The 21514-nt window shown below is 35.8% G+C and overlaps 3 protein-coding genes across 4 annotated transcripts; 2 read left to right on the top strand and 1 right to left on the bottom strand.

The window, feature by feature from the left end:
* The first annotated feature begins 7857 nt into the window (after positions 1 to 7857).
* LOC122590063 (probable receptor-like protein kinase At2g39360) lies at positions 7858 to 10809 on the top strand. Its single transcript, XM_043762397.1, has 3 exons — positions 7858 to 8821; positions 9096 to 9954; positions 10501 to 10809. The coding sequence occupies exons 1-3, from the start codon at positions 7910 to 7912 to the stop codon at positions 10599 to 10601; spliced, it is 1872 nt and encodes a 623-aa protein (XP_043618332.1). The 5' UTR covers positions 7858 to 7909; the 3' UTR covers positions 10602 to 10809.
* Positions 10810 to 13101: 2292 nt separating this feature from the next.
* LOC122587944 (cyclin-dependent kinase F-4-like) lies at positions 13102 to 14103 on the top strand. Its single transcript, XM_043760096.1, has one exon. The coding sequence runs from the start codon at positions 13102 to 13104 to the stop codon at positions 14101 to 14103; it is 1002 nt and encodes a 333-aa protein (XP_043616031.1).
* A 721-nt stretch (positions 14104 to 14824) lies between these two features.
* On the bottom strand, positions 14825 to 20945 carry LOC122589913 (rhomboid-like protein 19). Of its 2 annotated transcripts, none has more exons than XM_043762244.1 (8): positions 20731 to 20945; positions 20498 to 20625; positions 18755 to 18815; positions 18479 to 18645; positions 17797 to 17902; positions 17481 to 17683; positions 16741 to 16878; positions 14825 to 15185 (listed from the first exon to the last, which is right to left on the bottom strand). In XM_043762244.1, exons 1-8 carry the CDS (start codon positions 20743 to 20745, stop codon positions 15074 to 15076), a joined length of 930 nt encoding a protein of 309 aa, XP_043618179.1. In that variant the 5' UTR covers positions 20746 to 20945; the 3' UTR covers positions 14825 to 15073. The 2 variants fall into 2 exon arrangements, with proteins under 2 accessions (XP_043618179.1, XP_043618180.1); XM_043762245.1 differs by having other exon boundaries at positions 20498 to 20622.
* Positions 20946 to 21514: the final 569 nt, after the last annotated feature.

Below are 21514 nucleotides of genomic sequence, written 5' to 3'. Positions count from 1 at the left end.
CATCTCCTTTAACTACTGGAGCTACAGTGGGTGCGCAATGTTGCATGCTATAGCGTTCTAAAACCCGCTCAATATAGGCCCTTTGAGAAAGACCTAAAATACCATTATGCCTATCCGATGTATTTCGATACCTATAACATAAGAGGCATCACCGAGATCTTTCATGTCGAATTTCTGCGAAAGCATCCGCTTCGACTCATGCAACATATCCAAGTTATTACTTGCTAGTAGAATATCGTCTACATACAAACAAGGATTATAAAATTACTCCCACTGATCTTGAGATAGGTGCATTGATCCACTTGATTCTTTATGAAGTCTTGTTCTTTAATGACTTCATCAAACTTAAGGTACCATTGTCTTGATGCTTGCTTCAACCCATATATGGATTTCTTTAACTTGCAGACCATGTGCTCTTTACCTTTTGGAATGAATCCTTCAGGTTGCCACATGTATACGTCTTCTTTCAAGTCTCCATTTAAGAAAGCTGTTTTGACATCCATCTGATATAACTCGAGATCAAAGTGAGCTACTAGTGCCATAACGATCCTTAAAGAGTCTTTACGAGACACGGGAGAAAAGGTCTCTTGATAATCGACTCCAGCCTTCTGAGTATAGCCCTTCGCAACCAATCTGGCCTTATATCGTTCGACGTTTCCTTTCGGGTCTAATTTGGTTTTGAAGACCCATTTGCAACCAACAGTTTTGGATCCTTCAGGAAGTTCAACCAATTCCCAAACGTCATTATGTTGCATGGAATTAAGCTCTTCAAACATGGCTTCATTCCACTGAGTGGCCTGATCACTATTAATGGCTTCTTTATAGGTGGTAGGATCAATAAGCTTTCCAACATCCTCAACTTCAGTGAGATAAGTAATGAAGTCATCAAAATTGGTGGCCCTACGTGACCTCGATGATCTCCTGAGTTGATTTTCGGGATTTTTGGAAGATCCTTCAACATTAGTGGTCTCATGATTAACATTAGGAGGAGTTGGATCAGTGACATTCGGAGCAGCGTTCTGTACAAGAGGAATTATCAGAGGAATAATACTAACCGACAAATTGTTTCCCCCCGCTTCTTGTACTTCTTGCAAATCGAAGTTATGATTTGTCGTGCTCCCACTGATCTCTGAGTTCTCTAGGAAAGTGGCATGTTGTGTATCACTGATGCGAGTAGTGTGGGAAGGACAGTAAAACCGATAACCTTTTGAGTTATCCGGATAACCGACAAAGAAACATGTAACAGTCTTAGGATCAAGTTTCTTTAAGTAAGGGTTATAGAATTTAGCTTCGGCAGGACAGCCCCATACTTTCATATATCTAAGACTCGGTTTCTTCCCTGTCCAGATCTCATGAGGAGTTTTAGGGACAGATTTAGAAGGAACTCTATTGAGTATATGAACGGCTGTTTTTAAGGCCTCAGTCCAAAGGAAAGTAGGTAAGTTAGTGTTGGCAAGCATACTTCTCACCATGTCCATTAGGGTTCTATTTCTCCTTTCAGCAACACCATTTTGTTGAGGAGAACCAGGCATGGTGTATTGGTTAATTATGCCATGTTCCTTACAAAAGTCATGGAAAGGACCAGCGGCTTGACCAACATCAGTATGTCTACCATAATACTCACCTCCTCTATCTGATCTTACAACTTTTATTTTTCGTTCAAGTTGGTTTTCAACCAAAGTTTTAAAATCAGTAAAAGTTTGTAAGGATTCAGACTTTTCCTTAATCAAATAAAGGTGCATATAACGTGAATAATCATCAATAAATGTAATAAATGAAGTATGTCCTGTAATGGAAGCGGGATAGGGGCCACTAATATCAGTATGAATTATTTCCAACAGGTTGGAACTTCTTGTGGCTCCTTTCTTATTCCCTTTAGCCATTTTGCCTTTAAGACATTGAATACATGTTTCAAAATCACTAAAGTCAAGAGATGGTAAGATTCCATCCTTTACGAGTCGTGTCATGCGATCTCGTGAGATGTGGCCAAAACGTTCATACCACAACATGGAGAAATTCTCTTGTTGCTTAAGTGATTTTGTCTTTGTCTTAGCTTTATCATCAACATTAAAAGACAACAAAGATTGTGAGAAATTATGATCTAGTTCTAATTTATACAGCATTCCATCCAAGAAACCACGACCAAGCAATTCATTATTAAGAGTAATAGTAATCTTGCCGATTATTACAAAACCTTCAATGTCTAGTTTAGAAATAGATACGAGGTTCCGAGTAATTCTCGGTACATATAAGGTATCTAATAGTCTAATACATTTTCCAGTACTCATATGTAAAATATAAGTTCCCATGGCTTCGACATCTAAAAGATCACCACTTCCAACTCTAAGTTTTCTTTGGCCCTTTCGTAGCTTCTGGATTGTATGGAATCCCTGCATTGAGTTAGTCACATGGACCATAGAACCAGAGTCACCCCACCATGTATTAACAGGAACATCAGTAGTAAAAGAATCAAATATTACATAAAGTACGTTACCTTTCTTAGCTAGCCATTCCTTGAACTTAGGACACTCTTTCTGAATGTGCCCTTGAGTACGACAGAACTTACACTTGATGTTCAAGGCATTAGAGCTAGAGGCAACTGCACCAGGACTCATCTTTGAAGCTTTCTTTCCATTCTTGTTACTGTTGTTACCCTTCCTCTTCTTGGAATTAGCAGTGGTAGTAAGGTGAACAGCTTTAGGTTGCTCGAGCTTAAGGCGATCTTCTTTTTGTTGACACATTGCAATCAGTTCACTCATCTTCCATTTGTCCTTCTGAGCATTATAGTTAATCTTGAAGGCATCAAATTGAGCAGGCAATGATGTCATTATGAAATGCACAAGAAAGTTGTCAGAGACTTCCATTTCGAGAGTCTTAAGCTTGTTCGCCATGTCGCTCATTTTCATTATGTGTTCACGGACACCGCTTTTTCCATCGTATTTCAGAGTAAGCATCTTTAGCATTAAGCTGCTTGCATGCGCTTTAGACGATCCCTTGAAGTAATCCTCAACAGATTTGAGGTAATCTTTCACTTTATCAGACTCGGGAATAGCTCCTCGGAGACCAAGAGGAATAGGGTTCTTGACCGTCATAAGTGACAAGCGATTCGCCTTGTCCCACTTCTCAAATGCCGCTATCTGCTCTGCAGTAGAGGTTGCAGTAATGGCAGCGGGTTCATCATGACGAATGGCGTAGTCCAGGTCATAGTACCCCAGAGTAAGATCTAACGGATCTTTCCATGAAGCATAGTTTTCACCGGTAAGTGGCTGAATGCCAATGGGAGGTACTACAGTGGAAATAAGGAGGATAAAGATTTAGGATACAAGTAATAGAAGATTAATAACGTAATGCCTAAAACTAAGGGCAATGAGATTATAGTGACATAATTAGCTATCTAAGGCAGACTAAGTATTATCTATAAAACTAATGGAACTAAAGTAATGTCTAAACTTAACTAAGGGCTAACAATAATGTTCCTTACGTAAGAGGCTAAAGTAATGTTCCTGAAGTAATGAGACTAAGACTATTATACTAATGAAGCTAGTGATAGGTAACCTATTGTAAACACCAAAACAATAAGTTAACATAAGGCTCTACTTAGATTTACATCACCTTTGGGCAGAAGTAACTAATATCTAAGTACACATGAGCATTAGGTTCATGCGGCACAACGCTTATCTTTTGACCTTTGGGCACAAAATTAAGAATCGTGTATCTTATGCATGAAAAATGTTCCTTTCAGCACACAAAGTATATTAAATCACCTTTGGGCAGAATCAATATACTTAGTGTTCAGCACAGCCCCAGCAAGGGGCTGCCTCCCCTTGGACCCCGCTCCCAGGGGCGCTGCCCCCGGACCCCCGTAGTGTGTGGGGGCTTCACACAAATGTACATGGTTTCATCATTTGTGCCCAAAGGAGGCTTCAAACAAATGTACATGGTTTCATCATGTGTGGGGGCTTCACACAAATGTCCGGGGGCAGCGCCCCTGGGAGCAGGGTCCAAGGGGCGGCAGCCCCTGGCGGGGTCCAAGGGGCAGATCCCCTGGCTGGGGCCGTGCTGATAAATTTAGCCATTATTTTCGAAAATAAATGCCTCAGAAAAAATGTCTAGTTTAGCCATCGAAATTTAGCCATTACTTGAAGTGCTATGGTAAAAATGCCTCAGAAAAAATTATTTTCGAAAATAAGAGACAAATTTAGCCATCGAAATTATAAGGTAAAACTAGTAAGCACGAACATGATAATCAACTAAGTTAATCAGTAATCCATGAAAATAAGCACGGTACGAAGATAGCTAAGTTCGTAATAAGGATTAACTTCGTAAGTAGTTGACTATCTTCGTAAGTTGTTAACTATCTTCGTAAGTAGTTAACTATCTTCGTAAGTAACAAACAAAGATAGCTTACGAACATAAGCAACGAAGATAGTTTACGAAAATAGTGTAAGTTCGTGAGGAAGTAAGTGCGAAGATGAGTAGAAGTTATGTACACAGATAAGCCTTACGAACTTAGAGTGTTCTTACGAACTTAGTGATTTTGTTTACGAACTTAGAGTTCGCAAGGAAGTTCTCACGAAGTTAGAGTTCTAACGAACTTTAAGTTTGTAAGAAGCATACGAATTTAAGCTTCTGCTTTCGTCAGTTCACGAATTAGGGTACGAAAACGAATCAAATCAAGGGATAGCTTCATAACCTGGCTCTGATACCACATTGTTGTAATATAATATGATTCAATTCGTAATATACACGTACCGTGAGATCCAGAGGAACCTGTAAAGGCATTAAACATATTTGCCATGGATTTCGGGTCCCAAAATAAGATGATTGATTTAGGATTGAATGATGAATTCGGTTCTAATGAATTCAACAGAGAAGATGGACGAATTTTATGATTTGGGAGGCTGTGTATTTTTTTTTTTGTGATTAACCCTTTATATATTTTTATTAGGGTTAATTACTCTCTCTATATATAAGGAGAGTATTTTCACATTAAGTCCCTCTGGTGTTTAATTCGTGCCTCATTAGTCCTCTCAAGTCCAATCACCTAATGGGAAACCCTATAATATGCCTTTAAGAGTAAATACGTCCATCGAATATTTACTTAGACATAGGGATTTCATTATCGTCAATTATCATATCAGGAATGACACATGATCAGTGACGGTCACACTAACGTGGTTCCAACAAACATATGTCTTTGATCTCAGAGTCATTTACGGCAGTTGAATCCTCCATTCTTCCCCAATAATTACCACAGCCATTATGAATCAGACCTTTTATTGAATCCTACGCTCTTTCTAAATCATCAACTCAACATTTCAATCTTTCATTATTTTTCGACAAGTCATGCTACAAGGCCATTTCAAATAAGATTGGAGTAACATTTGTGGGTTCATGGCTATGGGCTAGTGGAAGAAGGTAACAGCTATCAAATTAAGGGCCTCCATGGCTGTAGGCCTCACGGTTGGATTGTTGGAATAAACATGATTCGTATTGTAAATATAATAACAACAATAATACTTGATCCAGAGGACCTGTAAGAGCAATAATGTTTGCCATTGATTGCGGGTTCTCAAAACGAGATGATTGTTTGATGATGGGATTAAGAGTTTGAGAGAGGAAAAACACACAAAATAATAGGATTAAGATTAGACCTAAAATGGTTGGAAATGATTCTCTATTTATAGGGAGAGAATTTAAATTTTAGTCTCTGGTGTTTAGCATGTGCAATATAAGCCTCCGTACTTTCAATCATCTAATGGGAAACCCTATAGTATGTCTTTAAGAGTAAATACGTCCATCGTATAGTTACTAGACATAGGGATTTCAGTTATCGTCAATTATCATATCACGAATGATAAACGATCAGTAACGGTCACATTTAACGTGGTTCCAACATGGATCCCAAGTAAGAAGTGTAGAAATGAGATTGACTGCATCCGGGATTGCATATGGTAACACCGAGGAAAGCTGAAAACCAAGAAACGCTGCAAACCCAAACTTGACAACATATGCAAGACTAAGACCATCAACCCAAGTACTTTTTGTCAGGGTGCCTAATACTTTGCATATATCTTAGACAGTACATCGTGTCAAACCACCTTCAAACAACGGTTTGAGTGCGAATAACTCAGCCATGATTGCCCACATATCAACCATGGAATCATAATAATCACATGAATAAAGAAGAGGCTCAAGGGCACGCGATTCTAACGTGCAGTGACATAATCACTATATGGTGTTTGATCATCCGTCTCACGCGTTTGACCAAGATCACCAATCTTTACTAAGTGATTGGATGAGATCTGATTTTATGTTTAGATGGGCAACAAAGTTGTTTAAAGAGGGAAAAACCCTTTTTTTAATTAATAAAGTAAATTAAATTTTTGTCACGAAACATGTCGCGTTTTTTACTTTCAGTTCCTCGGGTGTAAAGGAAAAATGATATTAATTAATACCTTCACGTGTTTAGCACGTGCGTCCGTTAAAGAGCAAAAAAGAACGCCCTATAGGGAAGGAGCTTGATTGCAAATTTTTGCCTACTTTAAAATAAAAAATGATATTTTTTTCATACGAAAATTGAAAAATTGTCAAATTTAGGAAAAAAAAGTGTAATTTACTCAAAATCGAGTTAATACCCTAAATGGTGTGTTTAGAAAAAGTAATTACCAAAATGGTGTACTTTTAAAAATATTTGCTAAAATGGTGTTTTTCTAAAAGTTATTTACCAGAATGGTGTTTTTGTAAATTTTTGATTATTTTGCCTAAAAAACTAGATTTTACTAATTTACCATTTTTAATAGACCATTCAAACTTAAAAGCTTGAAACCAAACTAATATTACTAATATATTTAAGAACTTATCATAAAAATAAATTTTAATATTTCGTGATGTAACGATAATCAATCAACGTAAAAAAATAAAATCTAAAATATGATACATATTAATGTATCATTCTCTTCTTAGTTCTATAGATAAGTAGTAATCTCAAATTACAACATTCTACCAAAAAATGTTAAGCTAAATATATAATAAAGAGAAAAATCCATAAAAATCAATATTTTTACCAAAAGTTCCTAATAGGTTCCACTTAATAGATGAAAATTAAATAAGTTCCTTTTAATAAAATTTAATGTAAAAAGGTTATCTTTTATGAATTTTTCCATATAATAAAAAAAACAAATTAAAGAACGCAAGGTAACTTCTGTTTGATTTGTAAATAAAATTTGAATAAAAGAAAAGTAAGTTAGCTTTTATTTAATAAAACAAAATTCCCAACATATGTTTTTGCAAGGACAATAACTATTTTAAAAAATTAGTTTCAAACTTTTAAGTTTTAATGGTCTAGTAAAGATGGTAAAATAAATAGAATTTAACTTCTAAGTAAAATAATACAAAACTTACAAAAACATGGTAAATAATTTTGAAGATAACACCATTTTAGCAAATATTTTTAAAAGTACACCATTTTAGTAATTATTTTTTTCAAACACACCATTTTGGGCATTAACTCCTCAAAATCTGTATTGCCGCAATCATGACAACAGTTGCACAAAGTCAAACCAAAGATGTTGGCTTTGAAACAACCAAGTTTGCCTGGTAGTTGGTTATTGGTTATAGTGATAATTATACGCGTTTCGTTACACGTTCAAAATAAATATTATCCCCACCAATGAGCAGCTGGTCTTCGCATACACTTCAAATTTTAAAAACAACCAAGTTGCCGGGTAGTTGCTTATTTAATAACATGGTTTGTGTTAGTCGTCGTTCAAAAATCAAAATAGAAATCACCCACCTGCCTAGTGATATATATATTAATACATGACATAAGTGTTGATCGAGCGAGATTATAGGAAACCCGGCCATTTAATTTCTTAATCTTCTTTCCTTTGTTCTCATCACTAAAATAATGTCTTCCATTAAAGAGTTCCAACATCTGAAAATTTCACTTAAAGTTTTAGAATCCGCCACCAATAATTTCTCTGATGCCAACTGTCTCGGGCGTGGTGGATTTGGGAAAGTTTATAAAGGAGAAATCGTCCTATCCGACGTGCTCACCATGGTTGCTATAAAGCGTTTAGATAAATCATTTGGACAAGGAACCGTTGAGTTTTGGAAAGAAATAATGATGCTTTCTCAATACAAACATCAATATCTTGTGTCCCTCTTAGGCTTTTGTGACGAGGGCGGTGAGAATCTTCTTGTCTACGAGTATCTATCTAACAGAAGTCTCGACTTATACCTGGATAGCGTCGATCTCTCTTGGCTACAACGCCTTAACATATGCCTAGGGGCTGCAATGGGACTACAATTCCTGCATGAACCTCTGGAGGGGAGTCAACAAAGAGTATTACACCGGGATATCAAGAGTGCAAATATATTGCTGGATCACGAATGGAGACCTAAGATAGCAGACTTTGGTTTGTCCAAATTGGGTCCAGCTAATCAACAGTTTAGTTTTCTCTATACCTACGCAGTAGGCACACCCGGATATTATGATCCACTATATGCGCATACGGGTTTGTTGACAAAAGAATCTGACGTCTATTCCTTTGGTGTGGTTTTGTTTGAAGTTCTTTGTGGAAGACCGTGTGTACAAAATTATGACGATATCCGTAAATATCTAGCGGCATTGTCACGTAAATCCTACGAAGAAAAGAAAATGGATACAATTATTCTCACTGGCCTACAGGACAATATTTCTAGAAAGTGTTTAGAAAGGTTTTCAGGAATAGCGTATCAATGTTTGCACTTAGATCGTGGCGAACGCCCAACAATGAGTCAAGTCGTGCAAGAGCTTAGATTTGCACTTTATCATCAAGTAAGTTCTATCTATCTAGATTTAACATCAGTTATTGTGGTAACTTCAAATAATTAAAATCAAAAATGTTCTGCACACTTCTTTTAAAATATGAAATACACACACAGACATTTGTCCAAAGTTTGTTACATTCCAAATCAAAAATGTTATGCACACTTCTTCTGAAATATATATGATTAATTAAATTCATGATCAGCCAGATTCTAATTAAGCTTAATTAATTAATTTCGCACTTTCTGAAAGTCTTAATTTTGTATTACGTTTCAATTGACAGACCATTCACCAGAACAAAATACAGGAAGTTGAACTAAAAGAGATAGAAGTAGCAACCAATAACTTCAAATCCTTAATTGGCGAAAACAGTTATGGCGAACGGATATACGAAGGGGAGCTTTCCATCTTCGGAATACCTACAAGGGTATTTATACAGAGGTTTCGTGAGCAATCAGGGCTAGGTCATCTTTTGAGGCTAGTGGACATTCGCTCTAAACTACCCCATCCAAATCACTTCTCGATTCTCGGTTATTGCGATGAGGAAAGGGAGAAGATCATAGTGTATGAGAATCCAAAGGGTGTAAGTTTAGATCAGTATATAAGACATGGTAGTAATGCCACTCTTACGTGGCTACAAAGACTTGAAATATGCGCAGGCGTGGGTCATGGATTATCTTACTTACATAGTAAAAACGTATATTTGATTCGTATCCAAAGCGCCGTTATCGTTTATGATGATGAACAAGGGGTTGCTAAGATTGTGGATTTAGATAAAGGTGCCGTTATTAACCACGCCTATAACTCACCCGAATACATTAAGTCTGGTAGAGATACGATAAAAACCAATGTATATTCTTTCGGCATGGTATTATTTGAAGTTATGTGTGGGAGGCTGTGCTACGAAGAGGTGGATGGCGTCATATTATCAGCCGAACTCATCAAAGACTTGTATGAACAGAAGAAACTTTATGAGTTTGTCGATCCTGCTATTTTAAGACAACAAAAGCAGATCAGCTCATCATATCCCATGGACAAATATTCAGCGATTGCGTATCGATGCTTGTTGGATGATCCAAAAGAACGACCTTCCATGGATGATGTCGTAAAAGTGCTTCAAGAATTAATTATTGACTATCGAGGTACGTAAGTTCTGCAGCTAGCAGCTGCTTTCACTCATTTTCGTTAACATCTTCCTTATTTTATAGTAGTCTTGTCCCATTACAACTTTCATGTTAGTCAGGTTTTTCAAATTTGACCTTAAACATATTTATTTGTAGTTAATAATATAAGTTATATGAATTGATTATATTTTAAAAGTATTTTCTTTTTAGTTAACTTTTATCATGTTTTATACTTTAAAAAAATATATATATTGAGTATATATATTGAAAATCAAAGTTTATAAATAAAAATTTTGAATATTCAAAATATATATGTAACAGTTTTAATGAAACCGAAGGGTATTTATATACATATAAGAAGGCACCAGTAACAAAAAAAAAAAATGTTTAAAAGCAATAAATTGTCATCAACGTTCAACAAAGTTATTATCGGTACAGCCGATCGAATGTATGTAATAAATAAACAACGGTTATGATCCATTATATGACTAAATGACGTGCATGCATGTGATACACCCTTTTCTCTAAGTGTTGATTTCTTTACGTTTTTGGTTGCTCCATTAGAGAACAGAGACAACAAAGATCTAGATGGGTCGGAAAAAGCTGCAGCCGAGAAGATACGAACCAACATGGAGTTATTACACGTTTTTGGTTCCGTCCATTAAGCAATCGCATACTCGACACATACAACACGTCTATGTCCCAATGATTGTTGGATTTTTTCTTTTTTTCGTCATTGGATTTGTATTTTGTTGTTTAATTTGCTCCATTTGTATGGTTTGTATAGCTTAAGATCTTGCTACAAATGTGATGGATATGTATGAGCTTGGATTTGTATTTATATGAATCTTATATGTTTTTATTTGCTAGAAATGTTTCCATGTTGTAGAAATTTTAAAAAAGAAGTGCAGTTCTTTTTGTATGTTTGCATGGGATGGTTTGTATTTGTTTGCTATAAATGAAGCAGCAGCAAAAAAATAGCCCATATATATTATATGTGGGAAGTGATGCCTACACCAACTATTAACCATACACGATATTTATATTGAAATGTTCTATTTTACCCTTATCTCATATTTTAATATTTGACTTCCCTTTTATTTTCTTCTTTCTATTTTCCCTTCATGTTAATTTCACTAAAACCATCTATAAGAATTGAAACCATACAGTAACAAGATAAACCAAACAACTCTAATGAAATTATTATAGGCGGAATACAAAAATACTAATTACTTGTAATCGAGTCCCTTTAATTTCCAGGATCTAATGGTGGATTTCTAGTTAAGGGTGACAAGAGTTCTGGAGTAAAAGATGCAGAGAGCTTTCCCGCCTCAAATATGTTTTGAAGTTTGCAAAAATATGGATATATATGAGTGTTGACATAATAAACTAACATATCTATAGGGATTGTAACACATACACGGTAAAATTAGATAATGTTCCTAAAAAACACATTTGTTAATCCGAAAACATCATATTAATTGATCAATCTACTTATTCATTGCAGGTAAAACATCATATTATTCACGTATACACAAAACAGGTAAAACATGAAAATAACGGCCATTGAATGACAGAAATTACCTGTGTCTCATGATTTCAATCAATCGTACAAAGAGATTTGGCGGGAACAAGAAACGTGTGTGGGCATGAATAAAGATATTAGGGTTTTATCATAAAAAAGATGCTTTGTAATATTAGGGGTAACATAAAAGCGTCAAATATTAAAATTTAAGATAAGGCTAAAATAGACCATTTCAATATAAATGTTGCGTATGGTTAATAGTTGATGTGTAGAGATCACTTCCCATATTATATATATCAATCATGTTTAGGTTTGCAGCCCAAAAAGAACCCATATATTTTTCAAGGATACTATATTAATTTCAGGTTTGGAAATACCGGCCGCTACCGATATCACCCCCAAGAACAACTCCGGTATGACTTAAAGACAAGTTTTAACCGTTTTATAATCTATTTATATCTATATCTATACTATATCTTTATTTCTCTATTTCTACTACAATATAAAGCATTTGTTCCCCCAAATTTTTTAACTTTTCAAGTAAGTTTTTGAAAAACCTTATTTGTTTACTAATTTACATCTCAGCCACTAATTTTTATCTTTCTCCTCAAATCTCAACTACTCATTTTTTCTCCCTTCTCCATAAATCATTTTATTCCTCTAATTCGATCATTCAAAAAAATTTATCTCAAAAACCGTACATCGATAAATTATAAAAACTTTATGGGTGTTTTTAAAATTTCATGCTCTTTCATTAAAGATCATTCGATATGCTTTCGACAAATTTTTAAATCCGAGGGCAGAACTCGTACGGCTAAGACATTTGGCTATCACACTCTATGACCTATCATACTCTATGACTTATCGCACTCTATCACCTATCACCCTCATCATCTCACTGCCGCAACGCGCGGGTATTTTCTCTCGTATTATACGAGAGAAAAGTGTATACATGCTAAAGCATGATGTATAATATATTTAAACCTCATTACATCAATAACCTACACTACTAACCGCCACTGCCATCACCGCCACTAACAGACGCTACCATCACCGTCGCGCGCCACTACCACCTGTCACCGCCACCGTCGCCGCCAACTCCACCACCACACGCTACCGTCGCACGCCACCACCACCTATCACCGCCACCACCATCGTCGCTGCTACCACCATGCGCTACCACAACGTGTCACCGCTATCATTGCCGCCATTACATCGTCATATCGTGCGAGCGTAACTTTTGTCTAAAATTAATTCAAATTGGGCCTGATTGTAGTATTATTATCATAATAAAAATATACCATTTTGATAATTATATACTAAGATAAAATTAAATCGATTATCCTCGTGAATATTATGTGTGTGGTATATAAGTTGTTTCACTATACAATTATCTTGAAATAATTTGGACGGTATCTACTAAAAAATTCAGGTCTTGTCTTAATACTTATTAGAATTAAAATTGTGACCCGTTTAACCCGCTTGATTATGTTGCCTTAAATAACTCAAGGACCTAAGTTTTATTACGTGATGAAAAAGTACAACCGTTTATACGCGTATTTTTCATAAACCCTCACTAATTCGCATATTCATTCATTCGGCGTATTTTTGAGAAATAATTAACAAGAAATTAAGAAAGAATGGATGAGAGGTATGAAAGGATGATGGAAGTTGGGCGTGGAGCGTTTGGTGTCGTTTGGAAGGCAATCGATAAACAAAACGGGGAAGTCGTGGCGGTCAAGAAACTCATGGAAAAGTATGACAGCAACAACGAATATCTCATCCTCAGAGAGATCAAGGCTCTCAAGAAGCTGGACAACCATCCGAATATCGTCAAACTCAAACAAGTCGTCAAAGAACAGGACGACCTCTACATGGTGTTCGAGTACATGGAATGCAGTCTCTACAGAAGTATGGTGCAACGAATCAAGAAGCCGTTTTCAGAAGACGAGATCAGAGACATGTGTTTCCAGTTGTTTGAAGGTCTTGCGCACATGCATCGTAACAAATACTTTCATCGTGATCTAAAACCCGACAACATTCTTGTGTCCGGAGATGTTATAAAGATCGGTGATCTTGGCTCTGCCCGGATGTTTGATGATCGATTTCCATATACGGATTATATCACCACACGATGGTATCGTGCTCCTGAAATCCTTCTTGGCTCGAATAATTATGAACCCTCTGTTGATATGTGGGCTATGGGTGCAATCATGGTCGAGTTATTTACGTTCGAGCCCTTGTTTAAAGGTTCTTCTGAACAAGATATGATTCATAAGATTTCCAGGGTGTTGGGCACCCCGACAGAGAGTACATGGAACGATGGTGTTCGTCGTGCAAGAGAGATCAATATTCAGTTTCCGCAGTTTATTGGGGTTGAGTTTTCTGAACTGCTTCCGTATGCAAGCCCGGATGCAGTCAACCTGATTAGTTCACTTCTTTCTTGGCATCCGTGGGGGAGGCCAACAGCGTTGGAGGCGCTTCAGCATCCGTTCTTTGACAATAGTAACCATGTTTTACGTCTCAGATGGCATGATTCCAGAGATATTGCATCTGCCAAAAGTAACGGAAGATTTGTATTCAGAAAAGCGATGGAGCGGGAGCAGTTGAAGCAGCAAAGAAGGATGAACGATTGGATTTGAGGCACCGCCTGGTGATGATTCGCATATATGCTGCTCTCTCAAAAGTAATCAATTACATATGTTGGCTGGAAACTAGAAAGTTTGTTGTCATTTAACTGGTTTGGATTCCGTTTGAAAAAAAATATATATGCTTGTGAAGTTAAACTTAAAGTATGTAGCAAGCATATAAGATTTTAGTACATGGCATCAAAGTGGCAGCAGGCAGGAGATGAAGTCTTATATGTAGATATTTGTTTTTTTGTTCTTTTCATTGTTTTTATTGCAAAGCAATTCCTTTATTTAGTTTCACTACAATATGAATTCTTGTAGACATGTATTTCAAATATTGTTTCAGTTATCCAATATGCATCACCTATTACTAGATACAAGTATCGTTTTGATTTATTGAATATCTTAAGTTATACTGTAACTCATTAATGATAATGAACCATGAACAAGTGAAATAGTCGACAATTATAATTAACGAAGCAAAATTTAAAAACAGGTTAAGGCATACTTACATGACTCAAATCAAGAAAGTGTGTTATAAGTATCCAGTAATGCAAGAAAGATGGGTCAACAATCTAGATATATTACATGGCATAAGGGATACGCAATCTAGGAAAAGAGTGCAACTAACTAAAAGACCATGACATATAAGAACTGTTACGGATGGTGCAATAGAACCATGCATAACTGAAGATTGCAACATTTGTATACTCAGATCACTAGATCAGTATTGTAGTTATCAATCAGTCTTTCTAATAAACACACATGCAGTTAAAGGTTTTAATTTGAAGAATATATCAGGTATATAGATCTAGATGTATGCACCTCACAACAAAAGTGCAACTGTCAAAGAAGGCAAAACATGCATGGCATTGTTCTTGCTAAAAGGACCATAAGCCAAGATCCGCGGCCTAAGAAAGCTAACTGATGTGATCCAAAGGGGTTTAAAAGAGAACAAATTAGTTACACATCAAAAAATCAGTTAAACATTTTCACTTGCATCTCTTTCGGGTTCATCAGTCTTACTCTTTGCTCCTGCACCAATCACCCTCTCTGTTGCTAATCTTTCCTCCAATGCCCGGGCACCCCTTTCCCTGCAATTAAGATATCTATGCATGAGAAAGGTTGGAAAATCTATTTGCCTGATTTATAGCCCATTAAGGGTTCAAAAAAGACATTTACATAGATAAATACTGAAATAGGAGACAAAATGAAAATACAGAGGAAAGTTCATTTCTAAATCACTTAGATGCTTGACAAACTTATCTTCTTCTCTTCTTCGTATAGACATTCTAGAACAAAAAAAATGGCATGACACCTTGACTTGAAATATCCACATCATAATCCAACAAGGTTTCTAAAAAGTGTCTTGAAAAGGTATGCCCTAACATGGCTATTTAGAAAGGAAAAATAAAAAGTGATATAACAACTTTTAAGATACCAAGTTAGCCTAAATCACATCATCCAAATTATGTACTATAGTTGTAAGATTCAAATGGTATCGCAAGAAACACTGAGGCATGCAGCACAGGGGTTACGATAACTGAGCAGTTAGTTAAGTTAGAAAGAAGATGAAAACACTCCAACTAACTAATGTGACTTTGCTTTTCAAATTAGTAAACCTCTAATTTAGAGATAACAGTTGCCATTCTTTACTTAAAATTAATCAAACAGAGTTGTGTTTACAGTTTAAAAGGTCAAATAACAACTTTAGCTAATAAGGGGAAGTAATCGATCCACTGTAAACCATCCAAGTCTATTTTGGTGCTTACAAACTCCTACAACTGTTTTTCCGAAAATTTAGAGTGTCTACTGACAGCTGCTCAGGCACCTGAACGATAGTCTTTGTAATCATAACCAATGTGTCCCTTATTTTTTGGGAAGTAGAAAACAAACGGATAAAAATGTTTTTGCACAAAACCAATAGCAACATGTACCAAGAATGACCAGTTTCAACACCAACAAATTTTTCACCTGTTACCCATATTGCTCATCTTGCCACCTATACTCTAATTGTCTTTTGGTAGTTAACCCTTATTTATAACCAGGTCATCTTACCTGTTTTTTTATTGTTTTTTTTTATAAAAACATACGACTAAGGATATGTAGTCAATTTGGGTGGTATCTCGGTGGTATACTAGTGGTATATCGGTCTTCGGTCCTTCACTGGTATACAAGTCCAGATTTCTGTCCAAAATTCGGTATCAAGTATTTCGGTGAAATATACCGAAATCTCAACGAAATCAGTCAAATTTCAGTCCAAATTTCGGTGGTATACCAATTTCTCAGGTTTTTTTAGTTTTTTATTCTATTATTTGTTTTGTCCAAGACTCCAAGCTTAAAAACAACACAAGAAAAAATAAATTTTGCAAGTATTAACACTAATCTATCAAATATTGACACTTTTAAAATTGACTTTTGATACTTAGATTAAGTATTAAGTATTAAAAGTTATATATTTATTATTGCATAATAATATACCGAAATCCCACTAAAATCCCACCGAAATTTCAATCTGTAACTACTTAGCTAAGGATGCATACAACTTTTGATATCAATATCTTTCAATGTTGAAAACGATCAATGTTTGATGATTTTGCACCAAGTTTGAACTATCTCCCAATATAAACAAAAGGGCATTGTAGTTACCTCCTCCTAGTTGCCTCAATAGGGTCAGAACCAAGCAATGGAGCATTGCCCACTGTATATCCCCTGCCATCATTAGATCCTTCAGGTTTTCCACAAAGCATTCGATCAAATATTGAAGCAATAGGATCAATCACTGGTCTGCAAAATCACAACTAAACGTTACTAGAGAAAAATAGAGATGTGAAGGTCATAAAAGTATCATGCTTCTTCAATCTATAACAAATCTAAAATCTCCCCTAAAATTTCACGTTTGAAAAGTCAACACTTAAAGTGGCATATGTCCTACTCCATTTTCACGTCTAACAACAAGTTCATGATATTACTTGCGTCTACAAGGTCCTTTCAATTTGTAATAGACTTATAGAGATGAAAATCTTCTAAGATAGATAGGTTGTCACACTTTATCTCTAACAGATCGAATTGAAAAAAGTTCAACTTCATAGCTAAATAAGAAACAGGTATGGTAAAATCCTCATGCATAAAACATCATATAAAGCTTCTTTCCAGAAAAAATAAAAATAATAAAAAAAAAAGATCAGATCACAACTACTTTGGTTCCATGACATATATATACTCAAGTCCTCACTCTTGAAGGATTTTACATACTTCACCTATATTCAAGAAGCTCACCAAAGATATACACCGTATTAAATGTTACAATGTTCATGGGACGTCACATGCTCTCCTTCAAGTTGGACTTTTAATAAAAGAGATGTAAAAGAGCAGTGAATGTTCTTTACCTCATGAATTCAGGGAAGAAAGTAGAGAAAGAAAATTCATCACTCGGATCACCCTTAAATCCTGTTTCTTGTTTTCTTTGGAAATATCGAAGGTAAATCCAACCAATATAGGTGCCAAATATTAAGATTGGAAGGTATGCTGCTGGCTCTGAGGCAAAGAAGCTTATAACAACAGCTAACAATAGCATGATAGATGGCAGCCACTGCAAAATAAGAACAGAAGGGCATGAGATTGGTAAAGTTTAATGTTTAAAGGAAGTGATTATGATTTGCATTCGGGCGATGACGTAACAGAATAGGTGCTTCCATATACTACCTTTGCTTTAATTTTTAATGGAGAAAATTCCTGGTCAGGAATTATCTGCTTGACACCAACCAAGAGCCCTGAAAGTACCCCACTGAAGCCAGAAAGAGGCAAGTAACTGTGGGGAAAAAAAACAGCTGATGATCAGAACTGTGTTGAACAGCTGATGTACAGATAACTATGAGATGAAAGATTTAATGCTTCATTGATTTCCAGAGGTAGCAACTTGGATCCATTCCTCATAATTAAGTTGAATACGGATGTGATTAATCAATAAAAGGTCAAACACAGGTAAACAATGAACGGGATGTCATCCAAAGTGTACTTTTAATGCATAAAACCTCGTATACTGTTATATTCAGCAAATACTATTAGAATTTGTTAATTATATGTAAACTCCTAATTGCTTTAGCATAACTTGACAAAATATGTTTATGCCAACCCAACCAAACCTGTACAAAAAGGACTGTTAATGTTACCAACTGTCTGAGCTGCCCATTTCCCCAATTCCAAGTTGCCTCCTACTATTCCTTTCCTTTTACTTCTAAACTTATGCGATTGTCATAACAGAAGGTGTGGAGGGAAAAAAAACAGTATACAGAGATACAGAAACACGGAAACTTCGTATAGCAGATGTTAACAAGGACAAATGAACAAAAATAAAGCGTGACAAAAGATTTTCGCTAAGACTTACAGATAATTTTCCTGCATTGTTACATAGTACAAGGAGATAGCTGTAATGAAGACGCACACAGAAGTCAAGAAATTGACAATGAAAATAAACTTCAAGAACTCTCGAGAACCCCATATGGGCTCAAGAAGCTTCCCAATGAAAAGAAGACCAATTGTGCTGCTAAGGACCTGTTTAGCAGAAGTCATGAAGCCCTTTAATAGAAACACATTTTGTAATATGATTTCTACACATTTTCCTCCAAATATATGCTTGTAAAGATCCAAAAACAATACATACCCCATGTACAGTTTGTTCTATATAACCAGCTGTTATGAGATTCCAGCCAAAAGGAATTGTCCTGTGATTAAAAAAGAAATATAAGTGATAGCAATAAAGAATGTCAATGAATATTAATGGTATCATGTATTCATGTGCTTGCTCATATGCACTAAATCAACTTTGAGACAAAAGTCAATTTAACTCGGACATTTTCATGACAGAAATTCTGTATTCAGACGGATTCTGTATAACTTGCCACCGAAAAGGGGTAAAAAATGAGGTTTTCCCTACCCAGGTTACCCGTGGAAGGCGAGTCTTTGACTCAGATGTACAGGGGTATCCCCGTGACCTTTTGCAGAAACCTTTTCCCTGACCACCACCAAGATATTTGCCTAGTGAAGTTCGAACCTAAGACCTCTTGTGAGGAAGTCATGGGGCCTGATTGCCTGACCACTAGGCCACCACCACCTTGGTGATGATTTATGAATGCCACTATATTTAAATAACTTGTTTCATAGAGTTCGAAGAGAAGACCTATGCCTGGACATTCAAAAGCAAGTTTATATTATCTTGATTTTTATCATCAGTGACTTGTCATTTTCTAACAATCTACGGAACGCTGATGAACCAGCTTGTTCAGTGAATTTTTAGTCAGAATTAAGTGCTTCACCAAAAGTTAAGACTATCTTACTTCTGAAACAAATTATTGCCTATCATATGTGACAAACATGTACGATACTGTTCAAATCTTGAAGAAATTCTTCATAGTAAAACTATGTTTCGTATTTATATATTAATACATGAGTCACAAACATGTATGATATATTCAAAACTTGTAGAAGTTCTTCATCGCATTACTATGTCTCATTAATATATTAATACATGTTTGTAGAAGAAGATGTACGAACAGTTCAACGCACATTCGCACAATCTACGTTTTTTACAGTTCTAAAGTTGTACAAGATTGTATCTGGAATACAAAAACGATGGTGATCCTCTAGTGGCACACATAAATTAACCATTGGTTACACTATGATCCATATCAAAATAAAGACTATGCTGATACATTTATATCAAAAATTTTCTATAGTTCTATACATTGTAGAACATCTTATATTCACAAAGCTATCCTAGAAATCTTGCGTATGACATCCTCTACACCAAATGGGCAAATGTGAATACCCTCGCCTCTATTGTGTAATGTAGCCTAGTAGGTTCTGAAGATGGTGTAATTTGATGGAATATCACGCTCAATCCCCAGCGGATACAGGAAAAACCCTAAACTATCAACAACGGGGGGAAAAAAAAAATTGGTAAAGGCAGATCAATTAGTTAGTTAGTCAGACAGACCACCATCCGAGTGATACGCTGATTTACCTTTCACACGTAATCACCCTGTCGCTATCTAGCACTGGCCGCTTACCTATCTACCTATCCCCTTAGGGTTTCCAGAAACTCAACCTTATGAAAACGTAAAATGTCTGTCGTTTTGCGTTATCCGAATCTCATCGATTTCATTACATACCATATAGTTATCGTAAGTATTATAATTTTCCGGTTTAATCAGTTAGGATCTAAGTACCTAAACCAAATCGACAACGAAAATTCAAACCTAAACTCCTCAACAGAACTAAGTAAAAACTACCTAACCGTAAGTTGTGTACATACAGAGTATATCATACATAGATAGATATAGATACAGAATGATGTATGTATATATATATATATATAAATAGAAAAGGAAAGGAAAGGAAAGGGGACCTGGCGGGAATGAGGGCGAGATAAGAAAGAATAGTAGGAGAGATCTGAACAGCAATGTGACCAAACACAAGCACTACTGCTAATCCTTTACACAGTCTGGTAAATCCAGTTAATAAATTTGTACTCTGCTGCAGTAATTAATTAATTAATATCGCCAAAATTTTAGCAGAATTAAGAGTATTTAAGATGTAGAAGTAAATATAAGTAGTGCGGAAAAGGAGGGAGGGACTTACGGTTGCGGAACTCATGATGATGATGATGAGAGTTTTGGTTTTGATATGATTTTGGGGTTTAATTAAATGAAGATGATTTTTTGATGAGGAAGGAGAAGAGAAATATATGTATAGATCTTGGAAGGAAGGAAGTCAAATGAAGTTGAGTGTGATTCAATTCAAGGACCCCCAAAACTTCTCACCTCACCATCATTCATTTGATTTTTCCACTGTAATTGCATTGAAATGTAATTTTTCTTAGACTAGGATCGAACCTTAAACATCATATCTATTATCTACATGAGTGATTTATTGACATTTTCTTTTTTTCTGGTTCATATTTTTGATTTTATCATGTGTTCGTTTTTTATACACATCTTTAATCTTATTAGGGGAGGGAGCCGGAGAGCTCAACCCTCCAACCTTTTTTTAGTGACATCCGAAACTCCCAACCTTTTCTTCACATTTTAATAATTTATCCGTAACTTTATAAACTTTACATAACTAACCCTTTTTAATATAAACTAATCAAATATATAAGGAAAACACATATATTTCATTTAGATATTAAAAAGTTAAAGATACAAAACATAAAATAAAATAAAACCGCTCGTGAGCTCGTTCCAGAAATCGCTCGATGTAGGCACGGGTTTCGGTTGAGCTTGTCGTGTCGTCTTCAACCGCGTCAAGAACACTTTGCAAAAAAGGTAGGCTACTACCCGTGGATAAATTTGGAAACGGCAAAGGAATTGAAAATTCCGAAGCCGAAGAAATTGCTTCGGACGACGATGATGATGAAAATGAT

Source organism: Erigeron canadensis, chromosome 2, assembly GCF_010389155.1.
Source record: "Erigeron canadensis isolate Cc75 chromosome 2, C_canadensis_v1, whole genome shotgun sequence".
Taxonomy (NCBI): Eukaryota; Viridiplantae; Streptophyta; class Magnoliopsida; order Asterales; family Asteraceae; genus Erigeron; species Erigeron canadensis.
Note: the sequence above shows the minus strand (reverse complement) of the source record. Positions and strands in the feature narration are given on the sequence as shown.